Source organism: Sciurus carolinensis, chromosome 16, assembly GCF_902686445.1.
Source record: "Sciurus carolinensis chromosome 16, mSciCar1.2, whole genome shotgun sequence".
Taxonomy (NCBI): Eukaryota; Metazoa; Chordata; class Mammalia; order Rodentia; family Sciuridae; genus Sciurus; species Sciurus carolinensis.
Genome location: NC_062228.1, coordinates 65,338,156 through 65,361,397, shown reverse-complemented (window position 1 = coordinate 65,361,397; position 23,242 = coordinate 65,338,156). Strand labels below are relative to the sequence as shown.

The following is a 23,242-nucleotide window of genomic DNA, read 5'->3' as shown; positions in this document are numbered from 1 at the left end:
CCAAATAAAGTCACATTCTGAGACTAGGGACTTCAACGCATGGATTTGGGGAAGACAATTCAGCCCTATGGGCACTGCACGCTGGGGAACTGCGGGTGTGAGGGCTGCAGGCAGAGTGGGTCTGAGGGGTCTGAGTGCGTGCGGGCGCCCACGCAGGGCCTTCTGCGAGACAGCATGGGGAGGAGAGCTGGTGAGTGAGCGAGGAAGGCAGAAGGCTGGAGGCAGAGCAGGTGTTTCTGCAAGAGCTCCTGGAGCCCAGGCTGCAGCGGTGTGGGCCGGGTGCTTCCCTAAGACCCACCTGCTCAGCCCAGCTCCAGCCGCGCCCTCTGGCGCCCCCTGCTGAGCCAGAAACCCAAAACGCAAGGGCCACTGCGCTTCTCCCATCCCTAATGGACTGCCCACGTGTGGGCAAATGAAGTTCATCAACATTCAGTGAGATTGAAAATCTCATTTACACTAGCCACACCTCAAGTTCTCAACAGCAGCACATGGCTACTGGCATCCTCTCTGAACGAGCACAAAGAACACTTCCAGCATTTCAGAAGCTTCTGTCAGATGCCCTGCCAGTGGCCATTCGCTCAAAATATGAGGATCCAGGACAATCCCTCATCCTCCCCACCCCACCCAACAGACTTCAACAGAAAGGGTCTGGAGACTTCCAGCATGTGCACCAGGCCTGGATCCCACCCACTGGGGACATTTCCCACTTCAACCCCTGGGAACGATGCTGTCCCAGGCAGAAACACACAGACACAGGCACACACAGGTCACTCCCCCCACACACTGAAGTCTAATCCAGAGCTGACCACTGCAGAATGTGAGGATGCAGACCACAGGAAGCAGGAGGTACTCTGGCAGCAAGGAAGAGGGAATGCAACAATCCTGGCTTGGATGCACAAAGGTCGGATCCTCACGACTCGTTCTATGTGAAACCCCACAGCCAACAGGACCAAAACGTGGCACACTAAGGGTCTAAGATTAAGGGTTCTCCTTAATGGTCCCCTATTGAGAACTAGTGTGGCCAGATTCTCTGGAAAAAGAAGACAGAGGTCCTTGGTCAAGTAAAGTTTTACCTAGATGTTAATAAAAAAGGGAGAAAATAAAGATGCAGAATGAAGAACACCCTCTCCAGCCTTCACGGCTGGGTGATCTTAGGTTGCCTCTTCCCTTTGCATGAAGGGGAAAGTAATACAGTCTCTGACTTCATTGCTTCCCAAGATTCTGGAGAACCAGGATATCTGCTGCTTTTAAAGGAAATGGAGTTAAATAAGACATAAAATGAAAAGAAAATAAAAAGGTTGTCAGCAAGAACAGGGAGGGGCCTGACTACATATGCCCCAAGGAGCTGAGCTCTGCAGCTCCCACACCAGCGTCCTGAGCAGGTCGGGCCCAAGGTACCCTGCCAGAGCCCACTGCAGTCCTACCCCTGGCCACATGAAGCTTGCTGGCCATCACATCTGAACCCCCTGCCAGGCATGGATGACATTAATGATGCTTAAATAGGAGTGGAGAGAGGAGAACTGAAAAGGCCCACGGGAACATTCCCCGAGACTTCCTCTGCCACAGTCACTTCAGGAGACTGCTCCCTGTGGATCTTTTCAGTGTGAACACACTGAATTCTGAGTTGCAGGCAGGGGCATAGTTACAGCTCTTAACAGTGACACCCGTACTATTATCATTTTTCAAAGTGCTGCAGGGGAAGGGGCTCAGAGGAGCTACAGGTGAGACAGGTTGGCTCAGCATAAACGGGAGAAACAGCAAGGCACTCATTCACCAGCTGCCTCAAGGGGTTATGATACTGTAGTCTATAGTTTGTGTGCTTGAAAAGACCCACCACTGGCTGGGAGTGCAGCTCGGTGGTAGAGTGTTGGTCTAGTAGGGAGGGTGGTGGGGGTGTTGCTGGGTTAGATTCCAGAACCATAAAAAAAGAAAACATCCATTTAAAAGTTTGTATTAGCCAGGTGAGGGGGGAGGCACACCTGGAACCCCAGGCTGAGGCAGGAGGTTAGCAAGTTCAAGGCCAGCCTCAGCAATCTAGTGAAACTCTTTCTCAAAATAAAAAAATAAAAAGGGCCGGGGATGAGCTCAGTGGTAAAGTGCCCCTGGGTTCAAACCCCAGTGCCATTTTTTTTTCTTTAAAGGTTGTATTAAAGGAACAATCTTTAAATAGTGCTCTTTGAAAGTGTAAATATCCAAACTAAAGTAATATCCCTAAAATTAGAATAAAAATGCCAAGATACGTCCAATCCAAAACAAAAGGCAGCAAAAGGAACTTCTCAGTGCAAAGGATGTTGAGACCCTGTGGGGAGCGGGGGTGCCCGAGGAGACAGGGCAAGCCTGGAACGGGCAAAGTTGCGGGGTTAGCCGTCTGCGAGAGCCATGAGAGCCAGGGCAACTTCCAACTGAGGTGGGGCTGCAGGACCAGGGCCACCGCGGGGCACGCGCCTTCCGCTCGGCCCGCACGTGAGGATGGCCAGTGAACCACGCGCGGGAGGCTCCGGGTCAGGGCTGCTGCCGGGCGGCCGTGCTTGGCCACGAACCCAGTCACGCGCCAAGCAGAGCGCCAGACCCGGACCAGGCCGAGGTGGCGCCACCTGCTGGGAACAGCCCCCAGGTCCCAGGACCGGCCTCCCGCCCCGCCGCCCCGCCCACCCGTCCCTGAACTGTCAGAGCACGGGAGACGCTCCTGCCCATTCACATCGCAGAAGAGCCCTGTCAGCCCTCTGCACAGATGCCCAGATCAGCCTGACCCTGACAAGGCTGGCCAAACTGCTCTGGTTCCCGAGGTCCTAGGCCCTCCTGTGCACTTCCGGGTAAAGCCCAGTCTCAGCAGTCCGGGCGGTTCAGCCTAGTGACAAAGCGTCTGGGTTCCTTATCTGCTTGCCGTCCACAGTAAGAACCCTCCTCACCCTGGCATTCCGAGTCGCCTGTACACAATCTGCACCCTGCTCCTCCTAGATCCGGTGACCACCTGCATCAGGAGCTGAGCCAAATTCTGCCCCACCACTAGTACCAGGCCCCTGTACCTAACCCAGTGACCCTGGACAGTCTTCCTTCCTGGACGCTAGCAAGTGTCACTGAAAAACTTCAACCATGGGAGCTTGGGGACAAGATGTTTGCTGGAGCAAGAGGGGCGGAGTGTAGGGTATTGGTGGCCCACTCCTGTAATCCCAGCAGCTTGGGACCTGAGGCAGGAGGGATCACAAGTTCCTCAGCAACTTAGGGAGGCCCTGTCCTAAAATTTCAAAAGTGGAGGACTAAATATATCCCAGTGGTAAAGTGCCGCTGGGTTCAATCCCCAGTACCCCCCCTCCAAAGGAGCAAAGTGCCTGCTGCAGGAGTGAAATGCACCCTGCACATGCATCCTGGACTGGGGACTCCCTGAAGTCACCTCCTCACAGAGGGCCACCACAAACCAAGGTGCTGAGCCTCGTTAAATGGCTGCTCCAACTAACTCTGGGAACTAGAATACCCTGGAAAAAGAGTAAACAAGGGGACAGCCTCGTGGTGGTACACACAGCACTCGGGCTGGGTGCCAGCAGCCCCGTGCGCTGCCCGTCTCCCGCTCCTCTACTGAAGCATAGTGCTCCTCAGGCATGCTACCCCGAGTCGGGTGGAGGCCTGACTTGTGGTGGCAACAATGCACCACGGAGGACGAATCTGCAAGAGCCAGGTTCTTCCTGCCCCACAGCCCACCCATAACTGCCCTGCCGGGACTAGAGTAAGTCTCAGTTAGCCCAGGTCCCATTTCCTCCCAGGGAGTCCCCTCACACCAAAATACCCAAGTGCAAGGAGAAGGCTGCCTCCCCAGGCCAAGCCAGGGATACTAGCAAGCCAGCTGACCTACCTGTGCACTGCAGCATGGCGTGCGTGGCTGGTCAGTTCCTCCATGCCCACCACCCTCCCAGCACCCTGGCCTGCAGGAGGGAGCAGGCACTTGTTCTGAGCTGAAAATGAGAGGATGCTCCGAATGCCCAGGGTGCACTTGACAAAAAGTAACAGACCCTAACGTCACACCACCACAGGACACTTGTACTCCACTCCAAGGCTCCAAGGTCATATACGCTTCAGCAACCTCCACACAAGGAAGGAACCAGGGCACAGGGGTGTCACAGGCCATCCTAGAGCCTGTATCATGTCCTCTCTGGGTGGCCCTTTTGGAGACCCTGGTTGGCCTGGATGCTGCAGCAAGCACCCCCGTGACTCATCTGTCCCCTCACCCTGAGTCTCTAGTAGAAGAGACAAGAATGAAGTTTGATGACCCTGCGCCTGGCTCCCACCCGACTTCACCTGATGGGGTCGTAGTCAATGAGAACATGCCTCGTAGTCAGGACCTGACTACAGAGTAACAGGAGTCCTCACTCGGAAGGACATCTGCAAGCCTGAGGCCCGTGGGCTGCAGATGGCTGATGTCCACCTGTACAGAGATGATGGCAGCACCACCTTGCTGGGCTTGTTTCTGTCAGACAAAGTCCAGCACATGACACAGAACAATGGCAAACAGATGGCACCTGATGGTCCACATGGCTCAGCCAGCAGAGGCCGATCCTGGGGGCCCAGGGGTGCTGGGAAGGACTAGTGATGTGCTGGGAAGGACTAGTGATGCCTGCAGCAGGTACAGTGACAAGGGCACAGGTGTGGGCATGTGCCACCACCCAGCTCTCCCTCAGTTCTTGACCTCAGCACGGTGCCACTGACCGGGGCATGCCTAGAGCCTCACCCAGGACATCAGTTCCCCAGAGCAGGGACTCCCGGCCCTCAGTCGGCCACCCCAGGAACTAGCTCAGGGACAGATTCCCAGCTGCCCCTGAGAGGGAACACAGTTCAAGTCCTGGCTCCCCCAGGGAAAGGGGCTTCTGAGGGACACAGAAATTGTGGATGGGAATGCAGAGGAGCCGCACCCATGAGAATTGCCATTTATTCCCGAAGTTGCCCAAATCATCACCAAGGGTTCACCACGGGGTGCAAAGGGGAACAAGGAGGCTCAAACACTGATGGGGTCAGGAATTTGGAGGGAGGGGGAATGGTGGGGGGGCCCCAGCTGTCCCTCCCTCTTCTAATGCCACAGAAAGGGGTCCTCCTCTGGCTGCTCCCCTCCCCATCCCCCATGTCCAGTTTCTCTGGGGGAGAAGGGTTGGGGACGTGGGAAGAGGGCGTAGTGTGAGTGGGCCCCAGAAGGGGGAGGGCGCTGGGGTGGGAGTGCCCCATTTCACATGCACTCACAACACTGATCTCCCAGGAAGCAGGAGTGGGGGGTCGGCCAGGCCAGGTCCCCCTCCTGCCCTGGATTATAGGAGGAAGGGGTTAGTGTTGGGTGCCGGGGGACCCGGGGGCATCATGGGGGGCAGGCCAGGGCCCCCACCAAGGGGAGAGATGTAGGTGGGTGGTGCACCAGGGGCTGGGGGCACAGGGCTGAGACGGAGCTGGTTCAGGGTGAGCGTTGCAGGGGGCGCTGGCTGGAAGGGATTAGTGACGGAGGGGCCAGTGGCTGGGGCTCCTGTAGGGAGAGAAAAGGAAAGACGGGGTCCAGTCAGAGGGTGCTGGCTCACCCAGTGTCTGTGCACGGTGGGGAGGAGCATCCCTAGCCCGTGAGGCACTGGCTCCGGGGGGCCTTCAGGGGGTGCCACACTCACCACTTGGCAAGAAGGGGTTGGAAGCCTTGGCTCCTGGAGGAGTGGGGCCTGGCCGGCTCACCAGCGAGTCCAGATCCACGAGGGCTGCGTTGGGCCCCAAGAAGGATTCTGGTGTCTTCCGTGTGGGGGGTGTGGGGGTTGGGGCAGTGGCAGGTGGGGAACTCCCCACAGCCTCGGCCAGAGACCCCCCAACCCCGCTCATGTCGAAGGCCCCAGGGCTGCGGGCGGGCACCTCTCCTGCAAGCAGCTCCAGCTCCCCTAGAAGAAGCCAGGAAGGGGCTCAGAGGGGCCAGATGGCAGGGTCACACAGGCTGAGGGGAGACAGGCAGGCTGAGACTTCCTCGAGGAGGACATGAGGCACAGACAGGCCATGGTCTGTTCAAGGCATGCAGTTCAAGCTGCAGAGGCCAAGTTCAAAGCTACAAGGGCCCAATTCCAGTGTGCAAGCAGAGGGAATGACAGAACACGGTACCCCTAACAACCACAGTGGGACTCTTTCAGGAGAGAGCCATCTGAGAAGGGCCAGTGCAGACAGCAGGACAAGTGTTGTGCAGGACACTTGCAGTCTCAAAGCAGGGTCCCCACAAGAAACCCACTGAGCACACAGGTCTAGTGGGGATGTCACGAGGGAGGAGCCAGGGTGGTCGCCAACCATCCTGGTAAAGCTGATACATCTGCTGGCCCGAGGGCAGACTTTTTGAAAAAATAGATCTAAAAATTCTAATGTTAAAAAAACTACACAAATCTGTCTGGGGAGGAAAGGCTGAGGAGAATGCCACCTGCAGTCCAACAGGCCACCTAAATCAATGCCAGCGTGAGGGAGGAGGGGAGCGCTGGGCCTCACTTTCCTCCTCCAGACTTCCTCGGTAGAAATGCTTCAATACCGATCGTGGCTGGCACTTCAACAGAAGTTTGCTTAACACAGGAACAACTGCTGAAAGGCGGACAACTGTGGCTGCTGACACACTCTGAAGAGCCCTGCACTGACCTGCTCCAGGCCAGCACCTCAACACACGAGGACAGCCAGGTGCAGCCAGGACACAACAGAGGGGCACAGGTGGTTCCCCAACTCCCATCCCCACTGAGAACACGCCACTGCCTGCCAGGCCGAGAGGGCCCAGGTGGGCATCCAGGTGGGCAATCACCAAAGGGAGTTCTTTGTACTGTTTTGGCAACTTTTTCACATCTGAAATTACTCCCAGCAAAGCAACACAGTCCTCTGTGAAGCCAGGTCTGGCTCATTCTTCCCCACCAAACTCTCTGCTCTGAAGGACAGCCTGCCCCGCATGGTGAGGCACACAGAGGAAACAGGCAGGGAAGGTGTGGGGAGCTTTTGGGGAATCGGGGGGAGAGGCAGCTCACCTGTGCTGCTCCCAGAGGCTGGCAGGGCCGTGCGGAGTCGGTCAAAGTCTGAGAACTCATCAGGTTCCGGGTCAAAGCCCCCAGCTGCTGTGGGGATCAGGGTATTCCACTCAGCAACCACCTGGTGGCCCTGCCTCCATGCCCTGCTCACTCAGGACCCAGGAGGTGAACGTCTCACACAACATGGACATACCCAGCCCAGAGCTGCCCAGTACCTGCAGTGCCATTGGTGCTGGGTTTGGCAGGCGACCCCCCCCAGGGGTCAGAGAACGCAGGTGCAGGAGCCCAAGGATCAGAAGCTGGGGGTCCGCTGACTGGAGCCCCACCTAGGTGAGCAAGGAATAGGGGAGGGGAGGGTGGCCTTCCCTGCTTGGGTGGCTGGGAGTTTGCTGCTGCTGAAATGACCACCCAGGCCCACTTTCACGCACTCCTCCAGCCACACACTCCACCTGTACACACATCCACCTGCAGAGTCTGGTCCTAGGCTCACCACACCTGCCACTTCTCCAAAGCTTCCATTCCCGTCCAGTCAGGCATCTAGGCCTCCACACCCTAACCAGATCCCAGCCTCACCTGCCACCCTCCCCAGGTACCTAAGACAAAGCTCAGACTCTGCCTGTGCAGTCCCTGCACAGCTGCCCCTCCCTGCAGGCCCTCCCAAGTCCTCCGAGACCCAATCTCACTCGCCCTCCTCTGGGTCATCTTGTCTGACTCCCTCCACTCCCTGCATCACCTGACTGTACTTGTTCCCCCTTCCAAAAAGGCATGGTTGGCTAAGGATGGTACAGAGGGCTGAGGGGCTATAGCAGTGGCCTGTGGCACTCACCATCAGAGCTTCCCCATGGGTCAGGCATGGGGCCCTCTCCAGCTGCAGGGGCTGGGGTTCCACCCCAAGGATCAACGGAGGGTCCTGCAGGGGCAGCAGGCCTCCAGGGGTCCCCGGAGGCTGGTGTGGGGGCTGGACCACCCCAGGGATCAGAAGCTGGAGGGACAGCAGGTCCCCCCCAGGGGTCCGAGGCAGGGGCAGCCGTGGAGATGGGGGCAGCCATGGGTGCTGGGCCCCCCCATGGGTCTGAGGCCGATGGAGGGGCCGGGGCCGTGAAGACATCGGCGAGATCCATGAGAGATGACTGCAAGAGAAAAAAAGAAAAGAGCACACAGGTGCCTGGAAGAACAGAGGGCAGGGGGTGGGGAGGGATGCCTAGAGGAAAAGAGGGCAGGGCCAGAGGGAAGTCGAGGACCTGGTGGGAAGAGGGTGGTGGTGGGTGCTGAAGGGAAGGAGCAAGGGGTTCTCAGTGTGCAGGCAGGAGACAGAAGTAGGGCTGCGACAGATGCCCTGGCAGTCCCTCACACCCACTGGACCTACCCATCTCCATCCACCTCCACCTACCCATAGCCACCACCAAAGGGCCTGGGCCTAGTTCCCCTCCACCTTGGCCCCCAGACCATGACCTGCACCACAGGTTTGGCCCTTCAAAACCACCTGCCCCAGGTCCTCTGATCAGTCCCTCAACTTGCGGCAGCTCAGGAAGGACTCCCCACCCACTGCGTCACAGCTGCTTTTCAGTTGACTTTGCCCACCCACTCCCTGTGCCCCACCCGGGAAGCCCTCCCCAAGCCTCACTGTCTGCAGTTACCATCACGCGCTGGACCTACAGGTGCTGCAAGTGTGCACATACTTGAGCAAAATCCTGGTGTACTGGGGTTGGCAGCTCAGGCCCTGTCTCTCTGCAAGTGGAGGTGCCCCCCATCCATTGGCATGCCGAGGCAGCACCCACGAGGCAAGCAGCCTCAGGGAGACATGAGCATCTTCCTGGCCTATGCCAAGGGTGGAAGGAGCAAAAAGGATGACTGGTGCAGCCAGATGAAGACCCAGTGAGCTGAGACCAGCCTGAGCAGGCACTTCTGTCCATCAGAATGGCCCCACTGGCTGACTACCCATGGCCACAGTTGTTGCTCTCCACATCCCTACATTTTAAGAGTCAGGACTGGCCTCAAGATCTCTTTGCCCTCAGGGTGGCAGCAGAGTCCAGGGAGCCATGGAGATGCTCAGGGTAGACCAGTGATTGAACAGAGGTCACCAGTGGAGACTGGATGACAAGGTCAGTATTGACCCTGTGGCCAGCCCTGCGTGAGCGAGCCCCACCCACCCAGAACCCTGCCAGATGATGGAAGTGAGGCTTCTGGGAAGGATCCAGAACAGAGTTGCACAGCTCCACCTCACCATGCCTCGCCCAGAGAGGAGGTCCTGGGCAGGGCGATCGGCCACACGCCTACACCCCATCTGCAGCCCCTCAGGCTCTTGTACCATTTTGGGCCTTCTCCTCAGCAAACCATGCCCAGAAATCACCTCCAACCACAAGAGGAGCCAATCCAGGGGACACAGCACACCACTCACTTCCTCCTTGCCTCCAGTCTCCCTCTTGCTCTCCTCTATTGCCATCTGCAGCCTCAGGTCGTCCCCGCGACGGATTCGCTCTTCCTGTGGGGCACAAAAGCACCAGCCAGAGCAGGAGTGAGCACAAGTGATGGGCAGACACAGCTTGCTGAGCCTGGAAGGCCCCGACCACCCCTTCTCTTTGGAAAATTAATGGGATGTGGACAATGGATGAAATGGGGTGGGACACCTGGGCCGAAGGCAGGTAGGAGGCAGGGAAGCATGTGTGATCCAAGATGTGAAGTGTGAGGTGCTCACCCTGGCCTTCTGCAGGGGTGGTGTTTGCACTGGGGGTCTGCAAAGCCAGGACAACCTAGCAGGTCTGCCTCACTTCCATGGCATCTATGCCAGACCTTGTTCTGCCTGAGGCCGAGCAGCCAAAGACACCGAGGGCTCAGTGTGAGCCAAGTCTGTGGGCTCGGGCACTCCAGGAAGGGGTGAGGGGTGGGACCCAAGCGCCTGAGTGGGGTGTGAGGGGACCCCTGGGCAGGGGCAGGGAGGCCACTCTGACCTTATCGTGCTCCTCTCGGCTCAAACTAAGGGCCAGCTGGAGCTGGACGTCATCCTCGGGGCCGCAGGACGGGGGCTGGGGGAGAGAGAGTGTGAGGGGCAAGGGTAGGGAAGCCAAAGCCAGAGGAAGAGGTACAGGGTAAGGTCAAGAGGGAGGACAGAGGACTGGACATGGGCAAAGAGGGGCACCAGACCCCCAAGCCAGTGAGGGGTGAGCAAAGGGAGATGCAGAGCACCAGATGGCAAAGGTTCAGGACAGCTCCCAGAAAGGAAGGGACAGGGACAGAGGACCAGGGAGAGCAGAGACTGAGCAAGGGCCAGGGAGAAGAGGCTGGCAGGAGTGAAGGAGCAGGTGGAGGGTGAGGCATGGAGACAGGATGGCAGAACGAGATTGACCCACGGCCCAGGGCACACCACTACCTGGTCAGCCTCCTCCTTGCTCATGGCCAGGGCCAGCTGGAGTTGCAGCTCCTCCTCCCCACTGCTCTGCGGCCAGGCCTGCTCCGCCTCAGGCGGGGGCCCGGAGCCCACTGCTGCTGAGGAGGCTGGGGGCAGGAGACACAAGACCGATGAACCACGGACCTGGGAGTAGGAGATGGTGACCCAAGAGGAAAGGCAGGTGCTTCTGCTGCCAGGTACCCACCACCAAGGCCTCCGCAGGCCAAGTTGGGGCAGGGGCTGAGAAGCTAGAGTTGCAGAGGGGTGAAGGCAGACCCATCCGCAGGAGGAACAGAGGGAGGGCAGGAGCAGATGCTTATGGGAAGAGGGAGGGCCCAGGCCTGTTTGCCTTGAGGTCTGCCCCAGAGCTGGGCAAGAGGTCCTTTTTCCCTGGTCCCCTCTTACCCCTGGCCAACCCTGGCAACCAGGGAGGGAGGCCCAGAGCCTCAGCTTCAGGGACTCAGGGAGGACTATGGCTCTGGCATGAACAGTTGGAATTCAGAGAGAAGGACAGTGTCTGTTCAGTCACTCAAGGCTCAGTCAGAAGAGACTGAGTAGAAGAGAGTGAGTAGAAGAGAGTGAGTAGAGGAGCTCTTGGTTCCAGGAGTGGAACAAGAAGGGACAGCTGGGGACAAAGGAAGGCCAGACTGTCTCCAGGGCTAACAGAAGTGGGGGAAGACACTCTGGGCCCCCAGGAGAGCTCGTACTCGGCCTCTGAAGTCTGCATCTGCTCACCACCCTCCCCACCCAGCACCACACTGTCTGCTGAGCTCCCACATGGGCCCAGTCTCGGCACCCCCTAGAGCAGACCCTTGGCACTCCCCAGTTCTCCCTGCCCCAGTAAGTTGTATGCTTCAACTCTAGATGCCAGTCCCCAAGTCCTGGGCTCCTGATCCCACCCACCCACCCTGCATCCAGGCTCTCCTGGAAGTTGTCCAAGGGCCCACCTGTGCTCTTAGGGCAGCTCTGAACCAGATCAGCAAAGTGTTGCAGTGGGTTGCTGGGAGTCCACATTCCATGGCCAAACCTTGGCCCCAGTCCAAGTTGGGTATTGGAGTCTGAAGGTCCGCCTAACTTTTCAGCCACCAGCAACCAGATTTCCCCTCATTAGCCACTCTCCACAGGTTCCCTGTGGCTGCCAGCCCTGCCAGCCTCTCCTCTCACCCTAGGGTGCTCCTGAACTGCCTCCCCAGCCTCCCACAGCTTGCTCCAGGACAGGACCAGCAAACTATGGCCTTTGGCCAACGCAGGTTTTCTTGCTTTCAACCAGTGGGAAAAAAATGAAAAAGAATGCATTAAGACATAAAACTATAAGAAATGCTGGGGAGTGATATTGGCCAAATTATAGAGTTATGTTATGTATATGTATAAAAATGTAATTACATCAATATGTGCAACTATAATGCACCAATTAAAAAAAAAAAAGGAATAAAAAAACACTACAGGAAACTCAAATTTCAGAGACCATGGTGGGGGTTTTGGGGCATGTGGCCAGGCACGCTCACTTACACGTGAACTAGGTGAAGTGTACACCATGAGACAGTAAGGTCCCTGCCTTCAGCCAACATCCAGCCCAGCCCAGCCCAGCCCAGTTCTTCCACCACCCACACTGGTCCTCCATCACCTCTGTCCACTCCTCAGCCTCCCCGATTTCCTTTCCTCCACTTCCCCTCCTGCTTTAAACTCCAACTGTAGGTTCAGGGCCAATGCTGGAATCCTGGCCAGGGCTATGCACATGCTGCTCTGCCCCCTACACCTCCAAGTAGGTATCAACAGAGAACCCAGACATGACATAGTGGAACCCCCAGAGGTCACAGGCTCCCTTCTGCTCCCTCTGCTCCAGCAGGTCTAGCGATCTCATTTGCAGGCAACACTCCCGGTTCCCCATTCCCACCATGGCTGGCTAATCCAGGCATGCCCCCACAACCCAGGCATAGCCAGTCTCCTGCACACACTACTGGCCCTCCCTACGCTGTGTGGCTGACTCCTCTCAGGCTGTGGACACCCCCAATCCAGTTCAGAATGTACTTCCCTGCACATCCAGGGCCTACACGCCTCTCTACGATTCAGGGGAGATCATGACCTTAGGACAGAGGATGCACTGTAATTTTCTCTTTACTTCCACCTTTTAAAAAATGCTGTTCCCCACCAAACAAACTCAGCATAGCACCTATGAACTTCACCCTAAAATCAAGCAGATCCAAAGGCCTTGCAGAGACCTCCAGGCTGTGACCCTGGCTGACACTGTCATCCATGGCATCCTCCTCCTCTGTGCCTCGCTCAGGCTACCCCAGAGCCTTTGCCCCACCTCATCTCTGCGTAAAACTGCTCCTCCCTCAGGCATGTGCCTGCATGACCTCCTAGCCCCAATCTGGAAGCCCCCTTACCTAGCACCAACCACTCCCAGTGTGGGTACACCTGTCTGCACCTGCTCCAGGGCCCAGGCTACATATCCACAAGGTCAGGGACACTGCTGGCTGCCCTCAGCATCTAAACACACCTGGCCCGTAAAGAGGCGATGGGCGAATACTGTGGGAAAAATGAACAAATTTCAATTCTAGGGTTCCACAGTAGGAGGCAAGAGGCAGGGAGAGACCCGCAGTTGTAGAAGAGGCCTGAGGGGAAGGAAAGGACACAGACCTGCCAGAACAGGGTCCCAGTGAGGAGAGACAGGTCCCTGAAGACTGGAAGGAAGGGCCTCACAGGAGAAGACCCGATCCTGGGCTGTCAGGGGCTTCAGTGAAAAGTGGCCTCACCTGTGGCGGTCTGTGCAAGCTTCTCCTTGGTCTTGAGAGCATGGGCACGCTCTTCCCGCAGCCGGTCCTCGTCACGCAGCAGGGCCACCAGCTGCTTGGCCTTCTCCCGCACATTCACGCCCTGGTCCTTGCCATCACGGTCCACATACTGGAAGTCCTTCAGTGTCTGCACAGCATACATGTTCTCCTTGCACTGCTGTGACACGCGCTCTGAGCCAGTCTTGATGAGGTACTCCATCAGTGTCATAGCCTACAGGGTGGGGACACACCACTCACTCAGGCTGGGTACCCCAGCAGAGACTGCACCAAGTACCCAGACCCTCATGCAGCCACCTGGGGTCCAAGTCCCACGGCCCATATCATCTAAGTGGAGGAGACACATCCGTCCACACGGTGGAAGCGTGAGGCGGCAGGAAAAGGGTGAAGTGCTAACCCATGCGGTGTCAGCAGCAGAGACAAATCGTGCTCAGAGAGCAGCCACACACAGCAGTCCAGAGTGGGCTCATGGACAAGAAGTCCCGAGACAGACAGCAGGCTGCCAGGGGCTGGGAAGGGTAAGTGGGGAGGGCCCCCTTGGTGGGGAGGTCCTATCAGTATGATGAGAAGTCACCAGACGGGGTGACTGCCCAATGCCAGGCGCCCCAGATGCCGCCAACTGTTTGCTGCAGAGGGGGTGACCTGTGGATGCAGCTCTATCTAACCTGAATGACAACAGCGAAGAGGACAGGGTGGCGGCAGCCATTGGGCGCCTGGTGTGGTCTGCGCCACGAGGCTTCTTCCACGCCCTTCAGGTGAAAGCATGAGGAACAGGGCCAAACAGAACTGCACCTGCCAAGCCACTCTGGAGGTGCCCTGGACAGCCTGTCTCGGTCTGCAGTCTGAAAGGTGCCCTCACTCTTGAGAGTCAACACTCGCACTGACGGAGTCTTGAGGATGACCAGCAAAGCACTCCTGGAAGGAGTCTCTCGCTCTCAGGAAGAACACTGGGGTTAGGAGATGGGGGCGGAGAAGCCCTGCTATTCAGTCTGTGCCCTTTGGGGATTTTGTACTTTGTAACATACAAATTATCTTTCAATAAACTGAAATTAAATGGGGGATAAAACATCCCTAGGCAAGGCCTGGACCCAAGCCTCCATCTGCAGAATAAGGCTCCAGGCCCCTTTAACAATGCAGGAGACCCTGGCCACCGTCCTCAGAAAAAGGCACACCCCAAGTTTCACAGGTGATTTCAGGGGTTTCACGGAGTCCCCAAAACTCAGCCAGGCTCCCAGGCATAGAGCAAAGTGAACAAAAAGAGGGAGGAGGCAGCTACTGCAGTCAAACTCTGTCTAAACAGTGAATTTGCCAGAAAATGCTGCTGTGGGCCATGAACATCTATCTGTCCAGCCATCTGAGGGAGCAGAACCAAGGTCTGGCCAGGCTCTCTGAATGTGTGTTAGGGCTATTTACGGATGAGTCTGGAGATTAATCTTTAACTGGCCCTAGAGGTGTTTATGTGTGGCAGGGAAAGGAAAAAAGCACAGTGGTCTCTACCCAACATCAGGACCCAGCCTGAGGGGCAGAGGGGCAGGCCAGGTCCAACACTTCTGGGTCCTGTACTTTGGAATCCAGAAATCTCCCTGATTCAGGCCAGGAAGACTGTGCATGTGCCACACCTAAGAGAACTCTCAGAGGGGAGTCATGCCAATTCACGAAGTGGGACCAACACACACTCTACTAAGGGCCCCACCTGGGTCAGCATCAGACTTTGCACCAATAGATTATAACAAACTTCACAATAACAATTTCACAGTTCTCTGAACTTTGGAGTGGCAGTTAAAGATTGTGAACCCAGGAACTAGCCCCCAAACCCAGTCACAGTGAAAAGCACATGTAAATTAGAGTTAGGTTCACACACAGTGGGGTAACCATTTACACAAAAATAAAAGAAAAATGAACGGCTGCTGCATGCAACAATATGGGCCAAACCCCTAGACTCCACAGCAAGCAAAGAAGTGAGACCCAAAAGAACACAAGCAACCTTCCAGCATTTCAGAACAGCCTTGGCAGGCAGTCACAGTGCCTCTGGGACAGGGATGTTATGAGGGAGTCTCCCTACAGCTGGACACATCCTCTGCCTCCCTCTCAGCGAAGGCCACACAGTGTACATGTAACCAAGAGCAAATCAGACTGCACGCTCATGATCCGAGCGTGCCACAACTCAATAGAATCTTAAAACCTTAACATAAAAGCAGGCAAGCGAAGACCCAACAGTCCTTGCTAAATTTTAACACAGCTTTGTCAAAGATGTCCTACATACAATGAACAAAAGGGTCAGCACCTACTTTCAGGGGTTAGCACCTACTTTCAGTAAAGGGCAATGCATGGAATTTGACCCGTGGCCTATAGCTTGCTGACCCCTGGTTTAAAATAAAGACTGAGACCCTGCATTCTTAGAGAAGTTAGGAGACAGTCCACAAACAAGTCCCAGGGCTGCATTCCCATGTCTACCAGGTGCTAGGTGGCCCTGAGTTACTTTGCCTTAGTTTGCTCAACCAGAAAAATCAATAAAAAAGGAAGGAAGGGTCTCCTTCATGGGGTAATTCTGAGGACTTGCTGGGAACCTGTGTGTGACAGAGGGCCATACATAAAGGTAGAGGATTTACACTGGCCTTACTCATTCAAGACTCATCCCTGAGCCCATTCAGAATGCATGCAGAAACCAAGGCCTGTCAGGCCCCCAAAGCACAAGTTCTTTCTCTGCAGGGGCAATTAGACCCCACAGAGTATGGCCGGACAGGAGCACTCGGGTTTTGGAGAGATGAGCCCAAGCCCCAGACCATTCCCCCAGCTCCAAGCAGTCTACTTCTCAAGGCTGAGCCTCAGTTTTCCCATCCAACCAAGAGGAAAGATTGTCCCTGCTCAATCCACCACAAAACTGAAGTGACAAGAGACCACAGGCAGTGAGAGGTGGAATGAGAGCCCTCCTCATGCCAGCAGGGGTCAGCACAAGGGGCCCTGAGGGCAGAGGGTGTGTCCCAGGCTCCTGGCAGCTCAGGAACACTGGGTCACACACACTTCCACAAGGGAACTGCGAAGCCCAAAGGAGGCGCCAGTCAGATGCTGACACAGTGGTCCCTGCTGAGCCCCGGCCCAGAGTACACTGAGGTCTCCACATGTGTGGCAGCAACTAAAAGGGCAACTTGCAGTCACTCGCATGCCACCCCCCCCCCACACTGCCCAGTAGGTCAACCTGGGGGCAGCACAGGCTCCCACCACAGCAGGGTGTCACAGATGCCATTAATCCTCTCTTTGCACACCTGAGACAGGATCCCATCATATCAGCTTGAGAATCAGAGGCTCAGAGCAAGCAGGATCCCCACAGCAGTGTCCACATGAACTGAGACTCCTGAGCACTCAAAGACCAGCATTCACGGGCTCTGCCACAGGGAATACAGAATCAAGAGACACTGCAGGGTCAGAAAGCAGAGCAGGGGCAGTTGGGCCAAGTCGGGCCAGGGCATGGAGGAGGGAAGCAAAAAAGGGCATGAGGGGCCAGGTGCAGTGGTGCACACCTGTAATCCTAGTAGCTTGGGAGGCTGAGACAGGAGGATTGCAAGTTCAAAGGCAGCCTCAGCAACTTAGCAAGACCCTAAGCAACTCAGTGAGACCTGATTTCTAAATAAAATATTTTTTAAAAAGGGATGTGGTTCAGAGGTTAAGCACTCCTGGGTTCAAGCCCTGGTACCAAAAAATAAAAAAGTCACAAGGGACCTTTCTGGGGTGACAAAAATATTCTCCTTTAACTTTGATGACAGTTTAAAATACATCCGTCCAACAGAATTGAGAATGGTACCTAAAAAGGTTTTACTGTTTACCAGTTAGATCTCATTAAGTCTATCTTTTAAAAATTCTTTAAAACAACCAGGCTAGAAAAGTCAGGCAGGACCTGCGATTGGCCTGACAGCCTCTTCCAGGAAGTCTTCCCTGACTGCCCACAACTTCAGAGTCCTCTACCATCCTCACTAAGCCCTCCAGTTGCAGCAGTGGTCCAACAGTTCAGCAGCTGTTGGAAAGTCAGAGCAGGGTCTTATCAGGGTGGGTTCTTAGCACCATCCAGCAAAGGGACAACCCACAGAATTCAAGACGCAGCCTTGTGTGGACCCCCCACCACTCTTGGGAAACAGTCAGGCTACCTATCCACCTCCCCTGCCACTTCCCTGCCCTGTGTGCAGCCCACAGTCTCCAGCACAGCACGTTCCCAGGACAAGAGTCACCCGCTGGTTTTTGCTACCAGAGGCAATACACCAGCTGCTGGTCAGGAAGGATCTGCCATCCAAGGCCCCCAAGGATCCCCTCCCTCTACACACTCCTCTCTTCCAAACCCACCAGCCCACCCTTCCTCTTTGCCCCCACACAGGGCTTGCCTATACCTCCAGGTCTTGCCCCAGTTCTCAGCAGGAGAAACCAGCCAATCCATCACTTACAGTCTACCACAATAAGTGATGGACCAATAAGTGATGGACCAATAACTGACGCCCATCTATGGCTCAACCCAGGTCACGACCCAGCCTTGGTATGTCATGAAAGTGGGCCTCAACTCCCTATCCAATCTCTAGTGATGCCCCTTTCTGGGCCTCTGCCTCCTCATGCTGGAGCAGGGGCAACCATCCCTGCCTTGGCAGAAGTATCCAAGGGCAGCAAGGACAGAGGGGCCCTCGGTCTCATCGTGTTCACCAAGACTCACAGAGCAGACCCTCCACAGACATAGTAAAGAGAAACCAAAGCAGCAGGGCCCTGCAATGACCCAAGTCAGAAGAGCAGGGCTCCTCAGACCCTCCCACGGGGGAAGTCCAGGGATGAGCCTGAGGTTCTATTCCCAGAGTAACCCAGCCACCTGGCCTCAGCCCATGCCCTTGGTCACTTTGCCAGAACACAAGGAACAGAGGAGTAACCTGAGGAGAGATTTCTAGGCCCTCAGCCCCCAAGGCAGCCACCGAACTGGAAACCCACTCACAGAGTCCTCCCCACAGACCCATTATTCCCTTCGGCCCACAGCCCTAGGCTGTGAGACTGTCTGGGTTAGGGCAAGCACACTAGACCACTTCTACCAAAATCACATATGACCAGCAATTCCAGCTCTAGAAAATTGCAAGCCTACAAGGACATTCTTGGTTGAAAAAGCAAAACACTGCAAACCACTTTAAAAGGAAAAAAAATCAACACAGAATTAAGAAAATTATGGCCAATCTGTACAGCAGAATATTCTGTAATTGTAAAATGAAAAAAAAAAAAAAAAAAAGTGACATATCTTTATGTCCTAATAGAGAGCATTCTTTCGCTTTCTTTTTTAAATGGGGTCTAATTTACATACAGTTTAAACTACTGTTTTTTGGTAATGAGGCTTTAACCCCAGGCTACTTTACCACTGAGCCACATCCTCAGCCCTTTTCATTTTTCATTTTGAGACAGGGTCTCACTAAGTTGCTTAGGTCCTCACCAAGTTGCTGATGCCGGCCTTGAACTTGTGATCCTCCTGTCTCAGCCTCTTGAGTTGCTGGGATTACAGGTGTGCACCACCCAGCCAAACCCACTCTTCCTAACACACAGTCTGAGTTCTGACCAAGTGCTCCAGCACATAACCACCACTGCAACCAACATACACAAACACTTTTGTCACCCAAAAATTCTCCTGGTGGTGCCCCTGTCACCATCTCCACCCTGACTCCTGGTGAGCACTAACCTGTTATCTGTCTGACGGTCTGCATGTTAGATAAACAGCAGCAATCAGAGTACAGCCTAGAAGTCTGACCTCTTACACCTCAGGAAAGGCAGCTGAGATTCCCGCAGGCTATTCTGACATGCCCACAGCCCAGTGTCATCTGTGTAAGGGGTCCCCTGATTAGATAGGGACACAGATGAGGATGCGCTTGGATGAGGGCACTATGGGCCCTCTTAAATCTCTTGAGCACACAAATCTTACTTCACTCATTCAAAAGTAGATTTACATCATGAGGCTCAAAACTCTTTAGAATGTTATACAGTTGCCACTCCTGTTCCACAGGTTCCACATTCCCAGATTCAACCAGTCCTGGATCAAAAATACCTGGAGGGAAAAACTGTCTGTTTCAATGTGTACAGTTTTTCTATTGTCATTATTCCCTAAAAAATAAAGTATCAGAGCTATTTACTTAACACTTGCATTGTGTCAGTAACTAATAAGTAATCTAGAAGTGATATAAAGTACATAGGTGGACAAGGGTAGGTTATATGTGAATACCACACCATTCTGCTGAAGAGACTTAAGTATCCTTGGATTAGGTAAATGCAGGGGGCCTGGAACCAATGCCACATGGATACCAAGCGTCCACTGTATTTGTTGCTATCATTAAACAAAAGAGTTTACATACAAGCATAGTACTTCAACTCCTCTTGGGAACCAGAAGCTCCCCTGCAGGCACACCCTGTTGTCCCAGGTCTCCAGCCCCAGGGGACAGCCCCAGGTGCTGACCTTGTAAACGTGCCGCCAGTTCTTGCCATGGTCATTGAGCCGCTTCCAGATCATGCTCATGATTTCCGAGAAGGCCACGACATTGTAGGTAAGATCGGCAATCTCTGACATGAGAGAGCTGGACGGGCCCCAGGGGTCATTGCTTGTGGCCTCACGGACCTTGATCTCTGCTTCTGAGTAATTGTGGACAATGTTCTTCATCTGGCGCCGTAAGGAAGAGGTCGACATGGTGCCCAGTGGTGGTGTCAGAGAGCGTCAAGGGGCGTGGAGAGGCTACAACTCACAGAGGGAGGCTGCAGCAGGTGCCGGCAGACTGCTGCATCTGAAAGGGGAAAGAATCTTTAAAAAACACAAACCCAACATAGGCTGGCCAGAGCCCTGACCCCCCATCTCTTCCCAAGGCTGCCGGCTCCCCTCAGATGCAAAGACAAGATCCTAACTGTGGCCTACAAGGTTCTGTCCCTTGTTAACCTCTGTCTGAAAGTCACCCAAGTCATCTTTCAGTTCCTCAAATGTGCCCAAATCCTTCCTGCTTGGGTCTCTGCTCAGTGAGGCAGAACATGCAGCAGGTCACAGGCATAGGAGTCAGACTGCCCTGGGCCACATCCTAACTCAGCCCCTTCTTAGCCAGGCTAACCTGGGCAGGTCTCAAACTCCTGCCCTCTGTAAAATGGAGTTCTGTGTGGTGATCCAGTGAACTAAGGACCTGGTGAACATAAGACGCTCTGTGAAGGCGGGCCAGGCATGTCACCAGACCATCACCCTGACCACATGCTCCTCTCCTCCTTCACCAGGGACTCCCCCTCCCAGATCTGTACCTGGGTCACTGTTTCCCAGGGTCCTCACCAGTAGACTCCATAGCCCTTGTGATTCTAAGTTCATTCATCTGATTCTGTGGCTGAGGTCCACCCACAAGCCCCACAGGACAGAAACCACACGTGTCTGGACATGGTTTTTCCTACAAACTCTGAAAAGCATTCAATAAATGGTGCAGAAAGGAAGAAAGGAGGGCAGGGAAGACCTCTGGACCAGGGACAGCAGAAGCAGGGAATCCAGGGCAGAACAAGGACACAAGGAAGAGGAGACTGATGAGGGACTCAAGAGTTGGTAGAAAGACCAGAGGCATCCCAAGGCAGCAGGAAGTGAGGGATACCTGGGAACTGGACGTCCCTCCCAAGGGTTGGAAGGAAGGCTCAAAGAAGGAGACATAGGGATGTAACAGCCCACTGATGGGTCCCAGTCATGTGTCGGGCCTCACTAGGCGTGAGGCACACATTATCTCATCTAACACTGCATTAGACACTGAGCTCTGGAGGTTAAACAACCTAGCCACAGTCTTAGAAATGGCAAGGCAGGCTCAACCCAAGGTCACTTGAATGCTAAAACTCACACTTTTAAATTAACCTAAATTAAATGAACCTGTGCTGAGACCAGGTGATGAGACCAGGACAGAAGGCAATAATCAAGCACATGAGAATGGCAACAGCAAGCATTTCCACAGCTCTCACCTAATGTCAGGCACCTCCTAAGAGCTTCACTCACATTAACTCGATTAATCCTTACAACTCCATGCAACACAGCCACCTCACCAGGGAGGAAAGAGACAGAGGTTAACGTCTTGCCCAGGACACAACTCACCCCTGGAGTAACCTGGTCCAGAAGAGGCTCTGACCACCACAGTCTATGCCTCTTCTACAAGCCATGGAGATTTACTGAACCCTACCATGATCTAAACCTAGGGGAGACACTGGTGAATAAGACTGGCTGCCTTGAACTCAGCAGAGTCAGGCCCCTGAAGAATGATATAACTAGGTGAAAAAAGCAGCAAGGGTCCCAAGATAAGCCCAGCCAAAGACACTAAGAAGAAGAGATAATGTGACAAATACAGAGAGAAAAAAGTAAATGATAAGGAAACAGGAAGAAAAATCATGGAGAAACCTGGGCAGAGGGGGCTGCCCTGAGGCATGCTGAGACAGACACAAGAAACATGCAAAAATATGGGAAGAGAGCAGGGCAGGAAGACAGAGAGAAAAGACAGACCTGAGACTGAGAAATAAGAGACAAGAAAAATGGGATATAATGGGGGAGGGGGGGACAAAACTGAGGTTTAAAATCTGATGAAACAGGCAAAAAAAGTCCCCTTAAGATTTAGTATACTCAACTCTGAAATGAAAGAATTCCTACCTGGCAAGGTTGTTGATTAAATAAGATGGGTACACAAAGTGCTTGGCTCTGTGCCCCACAGATAGTAGGAGCTCAATAACATTGCCTTCAATTATTATCGGAGGAACACAGAACACTTCCAAGGGGTGGCATCCCAAGATATGCTATCTTAATACCACATACATGCTTCAACAGTGTTAAAAAACACACACATCTCTCACATCAAGGATGTCAGACACAGCTTAGAATGAAGTTATTTTTCAAATCAAACTAATTCAAAGGGAATTATTAAATTAAGTCTAATACAACTGTTATATCAGGCAAACTTCTACAAGGAAACTCAAATGACCAATATCAAACATTTAGTGAGACAAAAATTTCTAAGTAATAATAAAAAAATCAGAGCTCCTAGCTAGTTACACGCTGTTCCAGACACACTGGGTACCTGACAATACCACCTCCACGAAGATGCACAGAGCCCCTGGATGTACCAATTACGCATATCTCTATCTAAAAGACTAGGAAACGAAGGTCTGGAGAGAGAAGTCACCTGCCAAATATCACAGCAAGCATGAGGGCTCTGATTCCAGAGCTGAAGCTCTTAATACACACCAGAGACTTGAAGGGAGCAGGTCCTAGACCAAGGAGGAGAGCTCTGGAAAGAACGAGGAGACTGGTAATAGGTATGGTAACGAAAGTGATACGTGAAAACGGGGAGAGAGAAACGTGCTCCAGAGGCAGAGGTTTGAGGAAATGAAAACACAGAACCTAGAAGGACAAGGACGGGAACCTGACAGCACAGCCACACAAGGAACTCCTATCTCCAAACGCTTTGTAAAAACATCGACTCAGGCGAAGAGACAGAGCAACACAGGCAGAGGCCCACTGAAGACTGGGACGCCGACAGCTACGGAGCCGAGAAAGGCACACAGACAACGGACAGACGAGCCCGTGAGGACGTGGAGGCACAAAGGCCGCCACAGACGACCGCAGCCGAAATCCAGAGGCACCGGACGGAACAGAGGCCCGGCCGAAGCCCGCGCGCTGCGACCCAGGCCCGAGGGCCAGGCACAGGGCGGGCGCAGAGGCCGGACCGGCGACCCCGAGCAGCGCCCCGGGTACCCGGCCCGCGCTTACCTTGGCCCCCTCACGCGGGGCTCCGGGGGGTCATGGCGGTCAGCCCCCTGCCCCCGCTCGGCCTCGGTGTCGCGGGGCGCACGCCAGCTGCGGGCGGCGGAGGCGCGCACCGGGGCACACGCGGACGCACGGAAAACCGCACGCCGACGGCCCCGCCGCCCCGGCGCCCGTGAGGGGCGCGGAGAGCCGGGCGGGGGAGGGGAGCCGCCGAGCGGACGGGAAGCAACCGAAGGCGGCGACGGACCGGAAGCGGAAGTGGCCGCGCGCCCCGCCTCCGCGCTATTCCCGGCTCCGGCGGCCCCCGCTTCCGCGACCT

At 54.8% G+C, this 23,242-nt stretch overlaps 1 protein-coding gene across 4 annotated transcripts; it reads right to left on the bottom strand.

Moving 5' to 3' along the window:
• Window positions 1-4,901: 4,901 nt before the first annotated feature.
• Epn1 (epsin 1) lies at window positions 4,902-23,191 on the bottom strand. Of its 4 annotated transcripts, none has more exons than XM_047527342.1 (11): window positions 22,927-23,191; window positions 19,627-19,948; window positions 13,137-13,386; window positions 10,363-10,487; window positions 9,944-10,018; window positions 9,394-9,477; window positions 7,822-8,125; window positions 7,211-7,321; window positions 6,996-7,079; window positions 5,634-5,891; window positions 4,902-5,497 (listed from the first exon to the last, which is right to left on the bottom strand). In XM_047527342.1, exons 2-11 carry the CDS (start codon window positions 19,852-19,854, stop codon window positions 5,289-5,291), a joined length of 1,728 nt encoding a protein of 575 aa, XP_047383298.1. In that variant the 5' UTR covers window positions 19,855-19,948; window positions 22,927-23,191; the 3' UTR covers window positions 4,902-5,288. The 4 variants fall into 4 exon arrangements, with proteins under 4 accessions (XP_047383298.1, XP_047383297.1, XP_047383299.1 ...); XM_047527341.1 differs by having other exon boundaries at window positions 6,996-7,082; window positions 22,927-23,190; XM_047527343.1 differs by lacking the exon at window positions 9,944-10,018 and having other exon boundaries at window positions 6,996-7,082.
• Between the last annotated feature and the right edge of the window lie 51 nt (window positions 23,192-23,242).